General features: G+C 37.6%; 1 protein-coding gene across 5 annotated transcripts in view; it reads left to right on the plus strand.

Annotated features, from left to right (window-relative positions):
- Window positions 1–23,917, plus strand: part of ptprt (protein tyrosine phosphatase receptor type T) — a 262,227-nt gene that overhangs the window by 141,571 nt on the left and 96,739 nt on the right. For 3 of the 5 annotated variants that reach the window (XM_057846399.1, XM_057846400.1, XM_057846401.1), the window contains exons 15-17: window positions 1,116–1,152; window positions 5,060–5,116; window positions 13,849–13,984. In XM_057846399.1, coding sequence (XP_057702382.1) covers window positions 1,116–1,152; window positions 5,060–5,116; window positions 13,849–13,984 — 230 coding nt within the window. The remainder of the gene's footprint in view (window positions 1–1,115; window positions 1,153–5,059; window positions 5,117–13,848; window positions 13,985–23,917) is intronic. The other 2 variants (XM_057846402.1, XM_057846404.1) reach the window with 1 other exon arrangement.

Here is a 23,917-nt window from a genome sequence, read left to right on the forward strand (position 1 = left end):
TGCTGTGAAAATTGAGTGATTTATTAGCTGTTGAAAACTTGCACCAAATTAAAAAATATTAAGTTGCTATTTTGAGCAAAAACTTATGTATGTTAAATATTGCTATTGATCCTGAAAACATAGGTGATTATCTCTGCATTTGCTGATTTTTGTGCATCTAGCGTAAAAGTTGAGAATTTTACTTGAGAGTTTTACTTCAATTTTTCTCTCTGATGAAGGCGTAAGTAGTCCCCGAAACATTTCAGGTAATTAAAATAATCTGAAACAATTGTCTAGGATAAAAGAAAAAAAAATCACCTGATCGATAAGTGTAGACAAAATGAACTCAATAAAACAACTAATTTAAATTTTGTTATACTTATAAAAAAATACATATACGTATAAAAAAAATAATTAATCGGGATTTTATTAGATTTTTTTTATTTGAATTTTTTTATGTCGCTTCTCATGGAGACTCATACTGGTTCAGTATATGCCTAAGAGAGGTGTCTGTTTTGGTTTTAGGTCGCTAGTGGCTTAGGTTTTGAAAATATTTGTTGCTTTAAGTTTTTGAAAATAGGCCAACTACGGATCGGCCCCGAGCCCCGTCAACTGATAGTGAAGTCTATGGCCTGCTTTAGCCCAAAATGACAAATTCATGACAGACATATCTACCAAATTTTACGTTGCTATTAAAACTGCTTCTGGGAGCTACATTTCCAAAACATCCCAAGAGGTGTCAACCAAAGTTTGTTGTTAGCACAAACTCTTGGAATAAGAGCAAATATTCAGCCACTGCTTCTCTTACCAGACCTGAAGTGAGGAAAGTAAGTAAGAAAGTAGAAGCAGGTGCACCACTTTTGCTACTATCCATCACCTTCGGGTTCTCATATTGCATCAGTCTCTTTCTTTTGCTTTTTTATTGGCGAGCAGCTGTTGCGAATAGAAGCAGTTGCCTCATCTACATTCTCCTTTTCGAGACCTCTGCTAAGAGTCAATGCTTAGAATATAACACTTTTGCTGTTTTTTTTCACATTATTGATACATCCAGTAAATATGATTTTCAGCGTGTGCGATTGTATGATTGAAATGAGACCTCAATGCTGTCTTCTCCCCCCCCATTTATTTGGTTGCAGGAAACCAAAATCAACTGTGTGCGTCTGGCGAACAAAGGTACGAGTGTCCTTCCACGTGTTGTTGTTTTTCTTGCTGTTGTTTAAAAAACGGCTGATAGTAGCTAGCATAGCGTGTACATTTTTGTTCAAAAGTATTTGGACGATAACAAACATCAAATTTGTGCTTCTTGATGTCTTCACAATCCAGCAACTGTGCTTTTTTTTTAAACCAGTTTTTTTTATTTTTTATAGCAAGTTTAGAGCATTCATATTTGTTGTGTTGTTAAAAAAACATTAAGTTTGAATGGTGTCTTAACTTTAAGTTAGTTTTGTATAATTTCAATTGATTAACTCATTCACTGCTATTGACAGCAATAGACTAAAGTGGGATTGCCAGCATTGAATGATCATGTTTTAGTGCTATTGACTGCGGTAGACGTACGAGCCATTTGGAGTTTATCACAAGTAGACGTCCAATCCACTTGAAGTGGGAGGGTGGCAGCGGATGAACAAACGGAAAGAAAAAAACAAAAGAAAAAGAAAAAAAATGGGAGGAAAAAACAGGTTTTTCAATTTCCCGTGGCTGTTTTTCACTTTATATATTTAAAGGAGGGGTTCACTTTTTGTGCCATTTTATGAATTTTCCACAATTTTTAGTGTTCTATTTTAGTGTTTTTGCAGTTTTTTTCATCCTTATTAAAAAAAAAAAAAAAAAAAAAAAAAAAAAAAAAAAAAAAAGCTAAAATAGAACACGAAAAATGGTGGAAAATGCCCCCCCCCCAAAAAGGTTTTAAAAAAGTACAAATAATTTAAAAAAAAAAAAAAAGCATACAAATACTAAAACCACAATAGACATTGTGAATGTTTCAATGAGTTAATAGCTGATGCTTTGACATTGATAAAATAATCTTTTAAATAAATGAGCTATTTATGACTTTTATTGTCCATGCATTGACATTGATAGGAACATTGCCCCGACTAACATGGTGGCTCTGAAGCCATGTTGGTAAGGACGATGAAAGATCTTTTCATGCTACTGCCATGAATGGAACTTAGTTTATCGCTGATAGAAGTCCAATACATTTGAAGTGGGAGAGGAGCAGTGAATAAGCATTCGTTAATTCGCTGCCAGTCCTCCTACTCCAAATGGATTGGATGTCTAGCGCAGTCAACGGCAGGAAATTAGTCCATTTTAAATAATTTTGAAGCTGTTGTAATTTTAGGTTTGTTTGTCGGTTTTAAGTTTGTTCATCTCTGTCCTGAATTTCATTATTTAAAGTGATAATATTCCGACATTATTGTATAGTTACAGTGCAAACAGCTAATTTTTTTAAAAGCAACCCTGACTCGTCTATCACTGCCATTGGCAGCCAGTGAACTAATAAAGGCAAAAATAAGTCTCTTTACTGTCCAAATACTTTTGACCACAAGTGTAAGTTGTGCTACTCAGGTGTTGAATCAAACACACACATACACTGAAACACACCGCAATCTTACTGCCACCCACCTTCATCAACATTCATGTGATCCTGCATGATTTCATGACTCAGCTTTATTTTACCTTCCTCTCAACACCTGCTCCAACCTGTCAATCACACAAGGTCTAGTCTTGCTGTTTATTGTGGGTGCATTTTTTTATTGTTTTCCACGTGTGGGCTGCTGTTTATGCGTGTGTGTAATCTCTAACTTTGTGGCTAGCTGTGCAATGCGCTGCGTTGTGTAACTCTTCAAATGGAGAAATAACATAAGGCAGCTGATGACGAACACAACAATAACAACTGATGTGGCTTCGGGGGCTGAATTTTTAAATATAGTTCCAAAGGGCTAGGATCCCTAAAAATGAAAATGTTAACTTAAAACTAAAATAGCAGACTTACTGCATTTTCAGAAGCATGGCTTCGAGAGACTTTTTTTTTTGTGTGAATCTACCGTACTTATGATAAACATGCCTAACAAATTTCGTGATGCTAGGGCTGCATTTTTGTAAGCAATTCCATGCAGCTAGTACCCCTAAAAATGACGCCGTAAATATTAAATTCCAACCAAAATGGTAGACTTCCAGTGTTTTGGGGGCTTACCTTTAAGACGTTTTTTGTTACTCTACTTATGATAGACATGCCAAATTTTATTATGCTAGGTCAACCTGACTTAGGGGGCTGAATTAAAAAAAAAAAACATTCCTAAGGGCTCGGATCCTTAAAACAAACATTGAAAAAAAACAACAACAAAAAAACATACATAAACATACCATTTAAATTCAAACCAAATTGATAGACTTCCCATGTTTTTGGGGCCGTTGCTTCAAAAGACTTTTTTTGTAGCTCAACTTGTGATAGACATGCCTACCAAATTTCATGATGCTAGGTCGAACCAGTTTTCTGGGCTTATTTGTTTGTAAACAACATATTTACTTGAAACCAGAATGGTTGACTTTCTGTGGTTTTAGGGGCGTGGCTTCAATCCTTTTTTTTTTTTTGTAGCTCTACTTGTGATAGTCATAACTGCCAAATTGTATTATGTTAGGTTAAACCAGCTTCAGAGGCTGAACTTTCGAAAAAAAATTCCAAGGGCTCGAATACTAAAAAATGAAATCAATTTTTTTTGACAGACTTCCCTTATTTCAAGATACTTTTTTGTAGCTCTATTCGTGATAAATATGCCTACCAAATTTTATAATGCCAAGTCAAAGTAGATTTGCGGACTGAATTTTCCCTAAAACAATACTAAATGGCTCGGTTGCTTAAAAATGGAACTGAAAAGTTTTATTTAAACCAAAATGGCAAACCTTATGTATTTTGGGGGACGTGGCTTCAATAGAAATTTTTGTAGCTCTGTGTGTCGTAGACATGCCTGCCAAATAACATGATGCTAAGTCAAACCGGCTTTGTTGGCTGAATTTCCTAAAAATACAAAAATAATAATACAGTGATCCCTCGTTTTTCACGGTTAATGGAGACCAGAACTGATAAGTGAAAAACCGCAAAGTAGCGCCTTGTGTGTTTCATGTATTTATTCAGATTTATCATTGGAAAGAGATACATACAGTGGGGAGAACAAGTATTTGATATACTGCCAATGGGTTTTCCCATAGACACTGTATCAAATACTTGTTCTCCCCACTGTATGAGACATGTTTTTTTACTTATTTTTCCCAAATAATAATTAAAAAAAGGTTTAACGTATATATATTTCAATAAATGGTTTTTAAGCACTTCAAATGTTATAATTATGATAAGTTTTAAACATGTTACTGTCCCGCTGAATTATTTTTAAATGAGAATAAAGCAGAAAAATGCTTGGCTTTTTAAATGCTTCATTAATTAAGTGAGTCCAGTCAAATCTGCTCAAGCTGCTCACTTACACACAATGAGTTAACAAGTTAAACGATGATTGACACATGTGGCGCTCTCTGGCAAGATCAAACCTTAACGTCTGTCAATCGTTGTTAACTTTAATAAGCAACTCCAGTGCACTGCCGTACCAACAAAGAGCAAGGAGGGAGGAGGGGAGTGAGACTACGCCATCGGCTCGGAACAGCTCATCTATATTTATTTATTTTTTAACTGAAAAAAAAAAAATCCACGATGGACTGAGGGCGCGAAGTAGTGAGGGATCACTGTACTGTTTTGTTGTCTGCCTTGGTAATGCATTCACTGCCTTGCGTTTGCTTCAATGTTAGCCACAAAGTTTTTCCCACCCATCTTTTTCTTGTTCATGCGTTTCCCTCCAACAATTTATTTTCCCAGCCTGTCATGAACCCCAAACATCCCAATGTCCTTTTTTAATCTTTCACTTGCTTGTTTGTTGATCTCAGTGTTGTCAAAGGCGCCTTTGTTCTTAGACGATTTTCTTCTTCTTTCCTTTTTTTTTGTTCTGTGCTCGTTTGTTTCTGTTTTTTCTTTCTCCCCCCCCCCCTTCCTCTAATGCTCGCCGGCGGTGGGACGTGCGGCCCCGGCGGTCCTTAGTGGTGATAGGTAGGGGACAAATAACCACGCCGTACATTCTAGTCATCCCAAGCGAAGGTGATTATTGCTTTACAGGCAGAGTTTTTGCTTCCCATGTCATCACACGATCATCGTCGTCAACACACGGAAAAAAAAAAAATCAAACGCTCACTCACTTGCCGGCTTTCCTGCCCTCATTTTGATGACATCATCGTTGATTATGATTTGCTGTACAGTGTGTGTGCTATGTTTATGTCATGGCTGTTGTGCTGCATTTGTGTGCTCCTCTCGAGTAAGTTGTTTGAGCATTTCCGTGACGTCATGCTAGATGTATACGTTTAGCGCCATCAATGGCAGACAATGAGTTAAATTATTTAAATAGGATTTTTAAAAAAGCGTTGTTGCTCAGTTGCCTTTTTTATTCTTTTAATTTGATTAGTTTTACTAACATTTTATTAATTCATAATTTTATATTTTTGAATTATTCCCAAAAACGAATGGTTAACCCGGTGATGCCTGAATTTACATTTACAAATATACATAAATCATTGAAAGGATATATTAGTGCATAAAAATAGCATGAATAAAAACATCCTAAATATACATAATTTAAAAATATAGCTAAGAATTAAGAGTTAAAAAAAAAAGAAAAGTAAAAAAATATATAAAAATCCAAATAAATAATTTGGGGGAGAGAATTTGACAATAGAACAAGAATTTATAAATGATTTCATTATACATTGTATGTTTTCAAAAACATTTTTAAGTATTGCATAAATATTTACCTATGTAATTATGTATTATGTATCTTTAATTAGATGGTCATTCGCTGCTACTCTCTAATCTAATCTAATCTAATCTAATCTTTTAATAATTCTCTTTTCACATATATATATATTTTAAATGTATAAATATATATTTTTAGGATTTTGTAATTTTTAGTTGTATTCTTCAATATAATATTCTATACTTTTTAAAAAATATTACTATTTTTTATATACTAATGTATTTCCCCTAATTTTAATGTAAATTTATTAAATGTAAGCATCAAGAGGTTAATAATGAAAAATATATAACTAGAGGAGACCTCTGAAAGCAACATTCGGCCTAAGCAGCCAAAATTTAAAATATTCCCATATTTTTGCCCTCTGTAGCCTTTGACCTTTCCTTTATCATATCGCCTCCCATGCAAGTTACCACGATATTCCTTTTCTGACCTCTGCGACCTTTGACCTGGTTACCCCAAAATGTAGTCAGCTCTTCTGTTCCATATTACAAACATATCCTATAAATTCATTGATACCCCCTTTAGTTGTTGAGTTCCTTTTCTGACCTCTGTGACCTCATGAGCCCATAATTTCGTCAAAATAGTTATGTGTGATATAAACGGCAATTAATAAACACAACACGCTAATGGGATCTCACTGGCAAAGTCCCCCCTGCCCACTATGAGACAATTTTCACTCTTTAATGGTGATGGACGTTCAATCCATTTGAAATGGCAGAGGCACAGAACGATCATTTGCTAATAATGTACCAAGAAATTCACAATAATAGTGAGGCAAAACTGTTTGTTCCTTTTTATTTTTTTTTTCATACCTACGGAATTATTTTAGTATTGAACATAGGAGACGTGAGGAAATGCTCAAAAATCTTACTTTGTGTGTGTCTGCCTTCATTTTTCCATCCGATATTTGTCTTGTATTTGCACGATTATGCCAAATACACCATCAATATGATTCACGTTCATTTTATGATGTGTTTATAATTGAGATTCCATTGTGGCCGGAGTCCCTATGTGCAACTTGAGTTACACATTGGTGACTCTGGCATAACTGCACCGATACTATTTTTTTGCTCAAAAACCGATTTCACGACCCGACTGTGTGGTATCGGCCGATACTGATACTTTAACGGTACCACGTTTTTCGAAAAACATATTAAAAAATTATGTTTTTTCCTTTTAGTACTAAATGACTGCATAGTACTAAATGACTGCATATTCACTTGAATGTAAAATAATTGCGGTCATGGCTTGGTCAGACACTGCTTAACAACCTTTTTGCCTCCCTGGAATGACAGGATGACAATAAATAATGAACTCCTCTAAAACTTGAGACTTAAAATGCTTTTTTGGTTTTTGTCCAATTTACCATTAATTTAGTACATTAGCTTAGCTCATGTGCTAATCACTTATCCTCACAGACGACACAAGTTTGCTATCTTACGGTTTCCAGTTTTCCCTCCTTTTAATAAATCTAACATCTTTTATGAATGCTGATGTCAATGTCAGTGTTCATAAAACCCAGAGGTGGGTAGTAACGTGTTAAATTTACTCTGTTACATTTACGTGAGTAACTGTTTGAGAAAACTTCTAAAAGTAGTTTTACTAAGCCATACTTGAGTAGATTTGCGAAGAAGAAACGCTTCTCTCATGCCGCAACTTTGGGCTACACTAGTCGTTACATTTTCCCTCTTTGTTCTACATATTAGATTTTTTTTGTGTGCCAAAGCCAACATTGGCTCTACCAGTTTCACCAATGAGACATCGCAACAATAATCACATGACTCTATTATCCAATCAGACGCACGCTTGCTGTTCTACGATCACGCCAACCTGTTTAAGCTTCTGGCATCTTTAAAGTGCCGTAAAAAAATTAAGTATTTGACATAGAGCATAAAGTGCAGAATTTAATCTCTCCCAGTTTTTATTTGGCACCAATTGACCACGGAAATCCGGAGATATCATCCTTTAAATTTCATAATAGGAAGTATTTTTTCTCCACTAGAAGGCACTCATGCCCCTTGGACAAATAATGCTTCATTTCTGAAGATTTTTTTTTCTCAGGCCGTAATTCAATGATTTCTTCTTTTCCATTTCTTTGGCTTAATGTGGTTATGTAATACATTATAGTACAGTATAATAATAACAGTTCATATAGATAACTTTGTACGGAGAAATAAATACCATTGTTTAAAAAAATAACCTAAACATCATAAACTCACAATGTTATTCATTACATGAGTACTCTTTTCACCAAATACTTTTTTACTTGTACGACTACTTTTACTTGAGTAATATTATTTTGACGTAACGCCACTCTTACTTGAGTAAAATTTTTGGCTACTCTACCCACCTCTAAAAAAACCTCAAGTCCTGGCTTTTATTAATGTTTAACATGTACATTTATCCACCCACCATTTAAGGTATAGGCCCATACATCGAAATTATGACCCCTATATGGGAGCATTCAACAACACTTAACAGAAAAACAACACTTCTTCTTCTTCAGCGTTGTTTATAATTGGCGGTCATATTGGGAAAGGCGACCGGCAGTCGGAAACTAAATCTCGAAGTGTGCATATACTGATGCCTGCATTTTAATGCCGTATCAGGACCCCTTCCGATACTAGTATTGGTATTGGTGCAACACTAACTGTCTACGTATTTGTGAATCCATCTACAAATTTACAGATCATTTTGCTACAATAATGTCCCCATACATAACGGTCCTCCAAAAGAACCCACAACTACGATGTGGCCGCAATGAAAGCGAGTTTGCCTCCCTTGGACTAGGAGATTAAAATGAATTCCCTCCGATTCCAAAGTGACAGGATTTTCCCAATGACCCCAAATAAAGCAGTTAAGGGTTGCCTGTTGTTCGTCAAGAAATCAATACGGCTGCTGTTAATGACTCTGGCACTGCTCACTTGTGATTGGAAATGACTAGTTGGAGATACTTCATGAAAGAAAAGTGCGGTGTGCGCCCGTCAGCTGTCACTTTCCATGCGCGTTTCCATTAGAGCTGAGCTTCTCCGTAATTGTTGCGGTCAGAGGCGCTGATGCAATGAGGGGCCGTTGCTTACATGGCTGTACGTGATGGAAATACCACACAAGTCAAAGAGCTTCCAGTTGGACGTTAACCGTCTAACACCTTATCTAGTTGGAGGCAAAAAGTGTTTAGATAAAAGACACAAAAAAGGGGGAGAGCTAGAAAAAAAACAAAAACATGAACAGTGAATAAAACAATTTGTTGGTTTTCTGTTTCGCTTTTTCAGTTTTTGCGGGGGTTTTTATCCACTGTTTTCGTCGTTTTGCAGGGTTTTTTTCTTTTCTTAATTTGCCACGGTTTTTCTATCCAGATTCAAATCCGGCTGAAAAACTGCGAAAACCTCAAAATGAAATGGAAAAACCGCAAAATGCAGCAAAAACACACAAAAAAACAATTACACAGCTTTAATGTTTTTTATTTTGTTTTTCAGCAGGATTTGGTTCTGGATTGAAAAACCATGAAAAATTGAGAAAACACAAAAATTGCATAAAGACAAAAACTTTCAATTTCGCAGAGTTCGCTTTTTCATTTCGCTCGGATTTTGATTCTTTGCCATTTTTCGGGTTCCTTTTTTGTGGTGTTTTCTGCAGTTTTTCACTTCTCCCAGTCAAAATTGATTGGACATCTGCCGTCGTCAGTGGTAGCCAACGAGTTGCCAAGGAAAATGCCCATGTTTAATAGCAAATGACCGAAAATCTACAAGAAAAAACAATGGGAGAACTTCCATCTTCTACGACAGAATATTGTTCTTTTCTCCAGAACTACGACTCACCAAGATAGATGAGAGACCCAACCACAAATATTTACCGCTTCCACATGCGCACAATACACGTGGGAGTCTTTGAATGACGCACACACACACACACACACACACACACACAGCGTTCACATCCCTAATCCTGTTAAACACACTCAGTCAGTCATGCTAACGCTAATCCATACAGGAGCATCATAAAAACCACACACACACACTTATGACTCGTGTTCAACCTCTAGCAATTTATGTTTGTGCAGTCAACATATGTTTGTTTGAATAATTTCTCAATAATAGATGACTCTTTGCATTTATACATGATTTTTCTCTGCTCGGGTATTTGAAATATGTTGTGCGGAGTCAACACACACTCGCGCGTAAAAATAAAGATGCACCTAATATCTCATTCGGGGCCAGCGCGAGAAGAATCAATCTTGTGTGTTTGGATGAGATTAACTTTTTAATATCTGCGCTCTTCGGCGTAATTCCCTTCGGATCGCTTCATCATGCAATCCGAGAGAGCGGCGTAAACAAAAACAAGGGGAAAATAAAAATACATGTCCGCAAATGGATTCAAAGAAATGTTTGCTAGGAGCAACACCTACACACTGGGTGATGAGCAATGCAATACAATGCACCTTAAAATTATTAAGCCAGGCGTTAATAAGGATTTCTTTAAAGATGTGTGTAGGTGCATGTATAAAGTAGACCACCATGAAATGTCATGGTGGAATTAATTTCAAAATATGACATTTTTAGCCATTTATTATTGAAGCGTTTTTAGGCATCGGAGCCCTGTGGAATTGTTTCTAAACATTCAGCCCCTGAATAAAGTTTTATTTGGGATCATGAAATTCAGTGGGCCTGTTCGCCAAGACACAGGAAAGCCTCAAGAAGTCATGCCCAAACATCTACAGGAAGTCTGGCATTTTGGTTTAAAACAGACATTTTAGGCATCATTTGTAGGCATATGAGCCTTGTTGAATTATTTTTTAAATTCATCCTGAGAATACAGTTTTACTTAGCAACATGAAATTAGGTAATCATGTCCATTATGAGTAGGCATCAAAAAAGTCTCAAGAAGCCATGCCCCAAAAAAATCTGCCAATTTGGTTTAAAGCAATATTTTAGGAACCGTTGGTATAAATCCACGCCCAGTGGAATTTTATTTTGAAAATTCAGCTCCTGAATTCAAGTTTACTTGGCAACATGACATTTAGTGGACATGTCTGTCATGAATAGACCCACAAAAAGTCTCAAGAAGCCATGCCCAAAAAGCTAAAGGAAGTCTTTCAAATGCTAACATACTGGCATATGGCGAGCTCACAACTCTGTCCGTCCGCTGAACTCGTTAGCAGATGCTCTCCACCGCCTGACGTGTTGAACTGCCAAAGCCGGTCAAGTGTGGACAAATGGGGGTCGGGCGCTAATGTGCCGGCAAGCGCTGGGATGGCGGACGCCTGCGGGGAGGATGATGAAAGAACACGACGTGATGAAAGCGCAGGGGCGTGACGGGGCGCCATCAGGCCCTTTTGATGAGGCTCTCGTCGCGATTAGGAGGACGGAGACCACACAGAGGTTGGGGAACTCACCGCGGGTTCTACCGTAACGGACGGATGGCGAGACCCTCGTTGTACGGTCGCAAAAATCAAAGCAAAAACTTTGAACATCACCAACGACACAGAATTGAGAAAATGTGCTTGCTGTTTGCTAGGTCACCTAAAAATTGAGAATGTGGGCTTTTGTTTGAACAAGGACTTTTTTTTTTGTTAATGTTGTCTCTGAAAGAGGAGAAACCCAAAAGAATAATTTATACTTTTTGTTATGATGATTGCATTTGGAATGTTGACCAACTCAGGGTCATGATGCCACATGGGCCTCTAACTTGTTTTTTATCGCGCCGCCAATGTCATCAAAGGCTTGAAGGCATACATTGATTTTGACGGCAGCAGTAAAAAGGCTAAAAGGTTTTCCGTTCTTTCCATCCACATCTATTTTCTGTATCCCTGAAACTACTCAGGGTCGCACGGAAACTGGAGCCCATCCCCTGACCACTCTGCCAGTCAATCACAATGAGCTAAAAAAAAAAAAAAAAAGTAAAATTTTGATTCTTTATTTATCATTTTCCAAAAGTTTTCCGATATGCCTTCTTGTGATTTGGGTTTGCAAGAAATTTAAACAAAGATAATAATAATAATAAAATGGCAGTTTCTCACCAAAATAAGTGTACCTTGAGACTTTTTTTGAGGTTCTACTTATGATAACTTTGCTATGTAAAATTGGCATGAGGAGTGATGAGTTTTGAAAAGCAATTGGAAAGGGCTCCTTGGGAAAAAAAACAAATGTTTTCACTGTAAACAAATATGGCAGAGTTCTTGTGGATTTTTGATTACCGGTATGTCTCCTTGAGACGTACCGGTATGATTTTAATGTGGGCCTACCAGTGACAGAAAAGTCTACCAAATTTCATGTTGCCAAGCAGTGTTGTTAATGTTACTTTAATAAAGTAATCAATAACAGTTATAAATTATTTCTCCCAAAACGTAATTGCGTTAGTAACTCAGTTACCTGAACGTAAGAGTAATTAGTTTACTTAGCAAAGTAACTGGTAATAATTTTCATGATTTTTTTTCTCAAAAAAAAAAAAACAAAAAAAAAAACAGGTCACATAATGTGAAATTTAAAGGATTTTTTGTGGCAATTGGCCCTAGCCCAATTCTTTACCCTAAACTTAACTAGACACAGGGGTATTGCGGATATTGTGATAACTAGATAGTAACCTTTGCTATGTGTGGAAGTCATTTAATGATGTGAATCAACCGTTAAAGTTGTTAAAATTGCTCCCGTTATTGCATTAGTTCCCTTCTGTCTACTTTTGACATGTGTTTAAGTTTTAAAACTATTTCATCACTTAAAGATAGATTTAAGTCAAGATTTTGCCGATTTAGGAGCATTTTAGATACAAAGTTACTTAGGTTCGCTAGGAAGGTTCTCTACAACAGAGCCTTCCTAAAAAGTCTACTGCTTCAAGATGGCGGCTGTTTACTAACGCATTTAGTTCTTTATTATACATGTTGCTAATGCAGCCGTGTCTGTCATTTGCATCTAGTTCTGTATTATATGTGATATCTACCGAAGCATCATGTGGGCGTAGTTTTTAGGCTATCGGCTACAGTCAGGTATTATTGGAGCCACCTAGCATAGTAGCATCGCATTTGCAACGGCGTCACCCTCCCTTGCCTGAAGAAAATAACGCTGTTATATTCTAACACCGTGATTAACAACACTGTTGCCAATTATGGTAAATGGTGTTGTACTTGTATAGCGCTTTTCCACTTTTCAAGGGTCTCAAAGCGCTTTACACTAGATCGCCATCCACCTACTGGTGACGCAGCACCAGGAGCAATGTGGGGTTCAGTATCTTGCTCAAGGATATTTAGGGGAGTTCATCAGGGGAGAGAATCGAATCCACATATTCTGGGTTGCGGGACAACTACTCTATCACTGGGCCACGGCACCACCATATAGTATAACTGTATACAAGTATAACTGTTAAAAAAAAAAAAACTATCCCACAGTGCCCAAATACCAATAATATATTGTCTCAAAAGCCTTTTTAAACCAAAATGGCAGAGTTCCTGTGGACATTTGGCCATGACCTCTTGAGACTTTTTTGTAGGTCTACCTTTGAGAAACACGTTTACTCAAATTTCATGTTGCCAAGTACAGCTAAAATCAAGGGCTGAAATTTCTACTTCACTGAAAAGACCCTTGTAATTAGGCAAAACAGTCAGAAAATGACCGCTTTAAACAAACATGGCAGAGTTCCTGTGTGTTTTTGTGTGTGACATATAGGCTTTTTCATGTTGCTGAGTAAAACTAAATTCAGGCTGATTTTTTAAAAACAATTCCACATTGTTCAGTTGCCCATAAGTGATGCTTATTTTGTCTGCTTTAAACCCAAATGGCAGACTTTCTGTGTTTTTCTGGCATGGCTTCTCGAGTTTTATCAGTCCACCCACGAATGACATACCTACCGAATTGCATGTCGCTGACACAAACTAGTGTTGCATAACATTGACCTCCCTGCATGCTTTCATCGGAATGCGATGTCGCACGTCTTCACCTTGGGATTGTTTTGCGTGCTTTGCGTGTTTTTTGTGAAACACCTGACTTTTATTGACCTCCCGGTGATTGTGCGTGTGTGCGCGTTTCCTGCATAGGCGCTTCCACGCAAGACTCTGACGCCATCGAGCCTGAAAAACCCGTGGACGGCACAGTGAAGTTGGCTGGGGTGATCACGGGCATCCTCATGTTCATCATCATCCTTCTTGGCCTCGTCCTAACCTTCAAGCGCCGGTTGGTCGCACTACACACACTTGCTTGGGTTTTGGGGGATTTTTGCCAACCCTTTTCCAAAAAGTTGAATATCATAGAAAGTCTATTTGAAAAATTATTTTTTAATGAAAATTCTACAAAATTTGAATATCTTTGAATATCTTTTGGTAATATTGAATATTATTTATTATATATTCCGAAATTGGAATTTCAAACAAAATATAAAAAATATTGACATGTACTGGAAAATTATTTTCAAAAAGTATAATTTGTTATTATTGTTTTTCAACTAGAAAAATTATGTAAATGTATTTTCCAAAATTAAAAAAAGGAATTAATCAAAACCTAATATTATAATAGAACGTTTATTTCCAAAATGTGAATTCTCAAAAGCTATCATCACTTCCAAAATATCACTTTTCCATGATATTCAATTTTTTTTCAATTAGTTTTTTTAATGGGTCTGTATGTGGTGAACCTTGAATATTACGGTGAAAAGTACTTGTAATTATTGCGCATAAAATGCAAATCAACTGTGCTATTAAAAAAACTAAATTGAAGGACAAATACATTATTTTTATGCAGTTTAATTACAGCTCTATTCTTAAAAATAAACAATAAAATAGTGAATGGATTTTTAAAATAAAATGTATGGCACTTATTTAATATTACCATCTCTGAAAAAATATTTAAACGCAAAACAGCATCAAATAGTATGTTATAAACAAACAAAAATGAGCTATAAAATGTTTTGCTTGTCTGCACATCATTTTTATTACACCATGTTGAAGTAATCCATTTAAAAAATAGATGAACCAAATCTCACCTAAAGAGAAAAGTGGAGCAAAGGGGTCTAAAATATAATTCATGAGTTTTTAAAAAAAAAAAAAAAGAAAGAAAAAAAAGTAAAAATGTTATTTCCTGCGCATTTTTTTTCTGACGGCATTGCCTGCCTGTCTTTGCTCTTTTACTTCTACCTGTTTTCTCTGTCAGAAATGCAATGAATGAATGAAATGAACCACCAAAATTTAACAAAACTGAACGCAGTGACTGATGCTTACGTCATTAAAGGCTTGCTACTGTAGCTGACTTGCGGAAGCAGCGATGCGCTCAGAGATCCTCGGAAATCTCAATGCGACAGTTTTCATGTATTCCTTGCGATTTATATTTTCCTGTTTTTAAAGGCTACATATGGAAGTTTTTTCTTTTTAATAATGAATAACTTTTTGTCCGCCATTGACACCGCTAGACGTCTAATCCATTTGAATGAACGTTCATTTGCTGGCAATCTCCCGCTTTAAATGGATGATGAACTCATTTCAATTGACGGCATAATAAACTGGAAAAGACATTTCATTGCCCTTACCATAATAGCCTTAGGGCAGCCATGTTGGCATGGGCGACATACCCATCAACGTCAATGCATTGGGACCCAAATTAAGTCCTAACTAGCTTATTTCTATTTTAAAAAGATTAAAGTGGTATCTCTTCATATGAATTTAATTGGTTCCAGGCCCTGGTTTGTATGTCAAAATGGTCGTATGTCGAGCGAGATTTTCCCATAAGAATACATTATAATTTGATTAATTTGTTCCACAGCCCAAAAACCTACGCCAACTCCTGAATAAATACTGCAGGTACAATTACGTAATTACACATTGCAAAACAAATAAATTATACATACAAATCGTAATAATAATAATAATAATAATATAACGAATTGGGTACTTTAAATTGTCCGTAGGTATGAGTGTATGCGTGAATGGTTGTATGTCTCATTGTGCCCTGCGATTGGCTGGCAACCAGTTCAGGGTGTACCCTGCCTACTGCCCGTAGTTAGCTGGGATAGGTTCCAGCACCTCCGCGACCCTCATGAGGAAAAGCAGCATGGAAAATGAATGAATTAATGAATGAATTGGGAACGCACCGTGTGACGAGCAGTGTTGTTAATCTTACTTTAAAAAAGTAATTAATTACTTACTAATTACTTCTCCCAAAAAGTAATTGCGTTAGTAACTCAGTTACCTGAATGTAAGAGTAATTAGTTACTTGACAAAGTAACTAGGGATAATTTTCATGGTTTTTTTCTCAAAAACAAACAAACAAACAAAAAAAACAGCTCACACAATGTGAAGTTTAAAGGGTTTTTGGGACAATTGGCCCTAGCCCAATTCTTTACCCACCACTTAACTAGACACAAGGGTATTGCCATAACTAGATAGTAACCTTTGCTATGTGTGGAAGTCATTTAAAGTTGTGAATCAAACGTTAAAGTTTTTAAAATTGCTCCCGTTATTGCATTAGTTCCCTTCTGTCTACTTTCAACATGTGTAAGTTTTAAAACTGTTTCATCATTTAAAGATAGATTTAAGTCAAGATTTTGCCGATTTAGGAGCATTTTAGATAAAAAGTTACTTAGGTTCTCTCGGAAGGTTCTCTACAACAGAGCCTACTGCTTCAAGATGGCGGCTGTTTACTTATGCATGTAGTCCTTAAAACATGTTGCCAATGGAGCCGTGTCTGTCATTTGCATCTAGTTCTATAATATGTGATATCCACCGTATCATGTGGGCGTAGTTTGTAGGCTATCAGCTACAGTCAGGTATTATTGGAGCCACCTAGCATCGCGTTTGCAACGGCGTCTTCCCCACTCCTGCTCTGCTCTCTCGTCTCTGTGAGTCCGTCTCTCCCAGACTGTCCCAGAGTAACCAACTTAGTAACGCATAGTAACGCACGCCTTTCCCGTCTCAGTAACAGTAACAGCGTTGTCAAGATGAGAAAAGTAATTAATTAGATTACTCACTACTGAAAAAAATATCACCGTTAGTATCGCCGTTATATTCTTACGCCGTTATTAACAACACTGCTGACGAGAGAGTGAGACAAGTGCAGCAGAGTTTTTACTTTCTCTTTCCATGTTCTGTTGTTGTTGCCGTCAGCTACGGCGAACAGTAGCTGTGTTTTTGAAAGCTGACGAAGCTGTAGACGTCTTTGCCGATGTTACAATAATAATTATAATGACAGTCATCCTCGAGATCGTAGGCATATTCCGGCCGGATTGTCGTTAAGCCTGTCGCGATATGCAATATGTCAAATCATCGCACATTAAATAAAAATGAGGGCGGTAATTTTCCTGGCTGCGATTTATCTCTGCGTGCGTGCGTGTTTGCATACATTTGTACGTGCGTGTGCTGCGTGCACTCGGCACACGTGCGTGTTGATTGCATATGAGACTCCAGTAGCTTTCACAGATGTTCATTGGCCATCAACACGCCGTAGAATAAAGTTCAGACATACAAAATAAGGAAGCACATCTATATTAAATATTGTAAAATGTTAGCACTTTGCTACATTGACGCTAATGGAAAAAAAACCAATGTACTAACAACTTTTTTACCTGCTATAAAACATTGGCAGTCTTCTCCACAACGCGGTTAAAAGGTGACACTTCACACATGAAAACTCGCTGGATTACAGCATTTGCAAACGATGCCAACAAAAGGAAAAAAAAGATTACTGACACCACATGTATATGCACGACGAAAAGTTCAAGGTTAGCAAACGTACTTCTGGGGAACATTTGAAAATAAAAGCATGTCATGTTCAGATTTCTGGAGGCAATCTCACATACTTCAGATTCTACACCAAGAATAGGTTTAAAATGACACCCATTATGAAAATCAGATAGGCAATGATAATATGATATAATAAATGATAATAATTTGGCTTCAAATTTGTTCAAATGCGCACTTTGCAGGGCAAGAAAACCGTCATTTTGGATCAAATTGACATTATTAATGGGCTCTAATTGGTAGACAACAAAAATGACATTGGGTTTCTCACCTATTTCATATTCTGCACTTAACTAGCTTTAAAATGAATCATTATGCGTTGTTTTTTTATATGTTTATGACAGTCATTTTGAATCAAACACTTTTGATGGGCCCTAATTGGCAGAGAACCAGAATGGCATTGGGTTTCAAACTTATTTCATATTCTACACTTAGCTAGCTTTCACATGACATGTTAATGTATTGTGTGTGATTTGGTTTTTTTGTAAATATTTGTTATTTTTAATATAGTTGGTGTTTTATTTAAGAATAACAATTTATTGCATTTGAATAGGTGATTTATTTGGATGTATTGTCACTATGTTCATGGTTCAATTGGTTTGAAAAAATAAACTGACAATAATATCGCATATCGGCAATAATTTATGAGACAATATGAGACAATCTACTAAAATTTGTAATCGCGACAGGCCTAATTGTCGTGCACACCACGCTCATATTTTTCCATCATTTCCTTCTTAATCTCAGTGGTAGGCTTTTTCCTTTTTTCACCACCTGCAGTAACCTTCTTGAGACCCATACTGATTTCTCTCACAAGAAAATCCGCCGTGCATCCGTCTTGCAGGAAAACAATGAAATTGCGAGGCTGTAATAAATCGTTGCATTTCCTGCATGCTGTCTTATGTTGAGACAAAAGGCGGGTCCAATTTTACATCGGATGTCAAAAGGATCGTATGTCGATGTGATCGTATGTCGAGGTACAATTGTATTTTGTAAGTTTCAAAGCATATGCTATTTATTCCTTGTCTGCCATTGACGGGGCTAGACGTCCAATCCATTTGAAGTGAGAGGGCTAGCAGCACATGAATGTTCATTCACCCTCCTGCTTCAAATGGATTGGACGGGTACTAGTAATAAACTCATAAAAATTGACTGCAGAAGGAATTCATGATTGGACGTCGACAAGCACTCTTTTTTTACAGCGGCATGTGTAGCTGGCAGCCATCTAGGGTAGGGCAACCAGCAATTGGAAACTAGATCTTGAAAAGTACAGTGAGGCAAATAAGTATTTAGTCAACCACCAATTGTGCAAGTTCTCCTACTTGAAAAGATTAGAGAGGCCTGTAATTGTGAACATGGGTAAACCTCAACCATGAGAGACAGAATGTGGAAAAAAAAAACAGAAAATCACATTGTTTGATTTTTAAAGAATTTATTTCCAAATTAGAGTGGAAAATAAGTATTTGGTCACCTACAAACAAGCAAGATTTTTGGCTGTCAAAGAGGTCTAACTTCTTCTAACGAGGTCTAACGAGGCCGAACGAGGGTTTACTCGTTACCTGTATTGATGGCACCTGTTTTAACTCATTATCGGTATAAAAGACACCAGTCCACAAACTCAGTCAGTCACACTCCAAACTCCACTATGGCCAAGACCAAAGAGTTTTTGAAGGACACCAGAGACAAAATTGTAGACCACCTGCACCAGGCTGGGGAGACTGAATCTGCATTAGGTAAAACGCTTGGTGTAAAGAAATCAACTGTGGGAGCAATTATTAGAAAATGGAAGACATACAAGACCACTGATAATCTCCCTCAATCTGGGGCTCCATGCAAGATCTCACCCCGTGGCATCAAAATGATAACAAGAACGGTGAGCAAAAATCCCAGAACCACACGGGGGGGCCTAGTGAATGACCTACAGAGAGCTGGGACCACGGTAACAAAGGCTACTATCAGTAACACAAAGTGCCGCCAGGGACTCAAATCCTGCACTGCCAGACGTGTCTCCCTGCTGAAGAAAGTACACGTCCAGACCCGTCTGCGGTTCGCTAGAGAGCATTTGGATGATCCAGAAGAGGATTGGGAGAATGTGTTATGGTCAGATGAAACCAAAATAGAGAGGAATGGGCCAAAATACCAGCAACAGTGTGTGAAAAGCTTGTGAAGAGTTACAGACAACGTTTGGCCTCCGTTATTGCCAACAAAGGGTACATAACAAAGTATTGAGATGAACTTTTGGTATTGACCAAATACTTATTTTCCACCATGATTTGCAAATAAATTCTTTAAAAATCAAACAATGTGATTTTCTGGAGTTTTTTCCACATTCTGTCTCTCATGGTTGAGGTTTACCCATGTTGACAATTACAGGCCTCTGTAATATTTTCTAGTGGGAGAACTTGCATAATTAGTGGTTGAATAAATACTTATTTGCCCCACTGTATGTATTGTGCAGTATTGGCACTTTGACATGGTACTCCACAATACTGATGATGTCATTTCAGTGCCCTATTGGCGCCGATATCAGTGGTATTTTCAATGCAACACTATTATGATTTTTTTTTTAAATCTGTTTGAAGTGAACTTGGATATTGCAAAGAAGTAGTCCATAAAATGGCTATTTTGGTTGAAAAGACGTCCTGATTTCATCACATCAAAATGGCGATGTGATCTTCTCAAATAAAAACACTTCTCCGTCTTGAACATTGGTATTTTCAAACATTCTGGCTATTTACAACAAACGAGCCGTGGTTTGTGCTGGCTGATTGCCTTGACGTCTTGTCCCATTCATTATCTCCCCCCCCCCCCCCCCCCATTTTAGTACGAAAGGGAGCCCGAGTGGCTCCTTGCCGCGGAACGTTGTGATTGTCGAGCATCTGACTAATATGCTAATGCAATCAGCCACCGGCTTGTTGTGATTTTTTGAGGCGGCGAGATTCGTGCGTTTGTGAAACTCTTAAATTGATTCATTTTATTCACATTTTAAAACAATTCCAATTCCAAAAGCTCCTGGGCTGCCCTTGACGGTCCTGGACGTCCAATCCATTTTGACTGGGAGGGGCAAATGAACAAACGTCCTAGTTGATGGATGAAGGCTGCTGACTTTCTGTTTATTTTTAGGCATGGTCTTTTGAGGCTTTGTTGTTGGTCTACCATTGATAAACATGCCTACCAAATTTTAGGTTGCTACGACAAGTGTGTGCATGGGCTGAATTTTCAAAAAACTATTCCAGAGGTCTCGCATCACTATAAAAGATGTCTAAAATGTCTTCTTCAATCCAAAATGGCCGACTTTCTGTTTCTTTTCAGACAAGGTTTATTAAGACTTTTTAGTGGGTCTACTATTGATAAACATGTCTAAAAATTCCAGGTTGGAAGGGCTTAATTTCCCAAACCAGTTCCACAAGTATGGGATGCCAAGAAATTATGTCTAAAATGTCTTCTTCAAACCCAAATTACCGACTTTCTGTTCCTTTTCGGACACGGTTTATTAAGACTTTTTAGTGGGTCTACTATTGATAAACTTGTCTAAAAATTCCAGGTCGGAAGGGCTGAATTTCCCAAAACAGTTCCACAAGTATGGGATGCCGAGAAATTATGTCTAAAATGCTTCCTTTACAAGGAAGGGAGTTTTCTTCTGACTGTTTTGGTACGGTTGGGTTAGGTTGCTTAACCAAACTGGGTGCAAAATCTGCATTTTCAAAAACTCTTAAATTGATTAATTTTATTCATATTTTTAAAAAATTCCAATTTTAGCTCATTAGCAGCCATTGATGGTGCTAGAAATCAAATCCATTTTGACCGGGAGTGGTGAAAGAACGAACCTCTTAATGAATGGATGATGGTTGACATTCTGTTTATTTTCAGGCATGGTCTTTTGAGGCTTTTTTGTGGGTCTACCATTGATCAACACGTTTACCAAATATTAGGTTGCTAAATCAAACTGGTCAAGCTGAATTTTCAAAAACAATTCCAGAGGCCTTGGATCCCTGCAAATGCTGTAATCCTTTGCTAATTCGCGCTTCAAACTTGAGCGCCCTCAGTCCATTGCAGATTTTTTTCAATTCAATTTAGAAAAAAAATAAATAAATTAAAAAAAATAAAATACAGATGAGCTGTCCCGAGCCGATCACTTAGTCTCAGTCTCGTAAAGTTTGCGATGTTGACAGATGTTGGTGTTTGATCTTGCCAGAGTCACTGGCTTCAAAAGCGCCGCATGCAACAATTATCGTTTAACTTGTTAAACAGTTGCTGTGGCAACTCAGTGTGTCCAAGAGAGAGGATTTGCATATACTCACTGAATGAAATGCTGCCTTGGAACAGGCAGGCTCTGTGTGCGCATTGCACGGGTGAGGGGGGTAAGGTAGCGCGCGCTGTAATTAATGTGTGTGTGTGGCGACGTTCGAGGCAGCCGGACGTGTTGTGTTAGCGACAATAAACGCCACATGTTAAAAGTAATCCTGAGCAGTTTGTAATTTCCACATGTCACTCCAAGAGTCACAGTCAAGGGAGGTAAAAGAAGCATTTAATAAAGCCAAACATTTTTGTACTACAGTACAGTACTTTATTCTTGTTTAAAAATAATTCGGTGGGACAGTAACATGTTTAAAACTTACCTTAATTATTACATTTGAAGTGCTTTAAAACATTTATAAATATATATATATATATATACACAGTGGGGAGAACAAGTATTTGATACACTGCCGATTTTGCTGGTTTTCCCACTTGCAAGCCATGTAGAGGTCTGTAATTTGTATCATATGTTCTCTTCAACTGTGAGGGACGGAATCTAATACAAAAATCCAGAAAATCACATTGTATAATTTTTAAATAATAAATTTGTATTTAACTGCATGAAATAAGTACAGTGGTACCTCTACATACGATCGCTTCGACACACGAACTTTTCGACATCCGACGTAAAATTTGACTCGCCATTTGTTTCTACATCCGACGACATGCTCGAAATACGACGACAATGGCAGCACCGCAGACGAATGCACGGCGGATTTTCTTGTGTGACAAATCAACACAGGTTTCAGAAAAGGTTGGTACAGGTGGTGAAACAAGGAAAAAGTTGACGCTTACCTTCTAAATGAAGATGCAAATGACAGAAAAATATGAGCGTAGGGTGGGCATCCGTGAAATGGCTCAACAATACATCTCCACGATCCTCCTCCGACCATCGTTCGCCAGTCTTTATAAGTTAAGCTGACAATTCTTATTGTGGTAACATCTCCAGAGAAATCGCCAGCTTCGCCACGTTTTCATAATTTCTTTCACAACTTATTCAACACAAAACGCCTGCTGTCTGCCGCAATTGACGATGTTCTCAAGAAAGCATTGAAAGCGAAAGTAAACTTTCACCCGCTCCCCTCCCTCTTTGTCACGTCAGCGCCGCGGTGCCTTCAGGTACAGAAAAAAACGTCCGCCTTATTAGAACCCGTTTCGTTACACTATTAAAGGAATTATTATTATTATTATATTATTAATCCGATTTTTATTTATTATTTATTTGTTTTGCTATATGTAATTGCCATTTGTAATAGTACCAGCAGTATTTTTTAAGGATTTAGTGCAGGTTTTTGGGCTGTGGAACGAATTAATGGAATTATAATGTATTCCTATGGGAAAATCCTGCTCGACATACGACCATTTCGACTTACAAACAAGCTCCTGGAACGGATTAACTTCGTATGTAGAGGTACCACTGTATTTGTTACATTCACAACTAGTAAACATTTCGGCTCCCCCTCCTGTTCTCCACTCATTACCAGAGGTAACTGCACATGTTTGAACTTGTTACCTGTATAAAAGACACCTGTTCACATGCTCAAACAAACAAACTCCAACCTCTCCACAATGGCCAAGACCAAAGAGCTGTGTAAGGACATCAGGGATAAAATAATAGACCTGCACAAGGCTGGGATGGGCTACAGGAAAATAAGCAAGCAGCTTGGTGAGAAGGTAACAACAGTTGGAGCGATTATTAGAAAATGGAAGAAGTTCAAGTTGACAGTCAATCTGCCTCGTTCTGGGGCTCCATGCAAGATTTCACCTCATGGGGCATCACTGATCATGAGGAAGGTGAGGGATCAGCCCAGAACTACATGGCAGGACCTGGTCAATGACCTGAAGCGAGCTGGAACCACAGTCTTGAGGAAAACCATCAGAAACACATTACGCCATCATGGATTAAAATCCTACAGCGCACGCAAGGTCCCGCTGCTGAAGCCAGTGCATGTCCAGACACGTCTGAAGTTTGCCACTGACCATCTGGATGATCCAGAGGAGTTATGGGAGAAGGTCATGTGGTCGGATGAGACCAAAATTGAACTTTTTGGTCTAAACTCGGCTCGTCATGTTTGGAGGAAAA

This window comes from Corythoichthys intestinalis, chromosome 9, assembly GCF_030265065.1.
Source record: "Corythoichthys intestinalis isolate RoL2023-P3 chromosome 9, ASM3026506v1, whole genome shotgun sequence".
In the NCBI taxonomy this organism is placed as follows: domain Eukaryota; kingdom Metazoa; phylum Chordata; class Actinopteri; order Syngnathiformes; family Syngnathidae; genus Corythoichthys; species Corythoichthys intestinalis.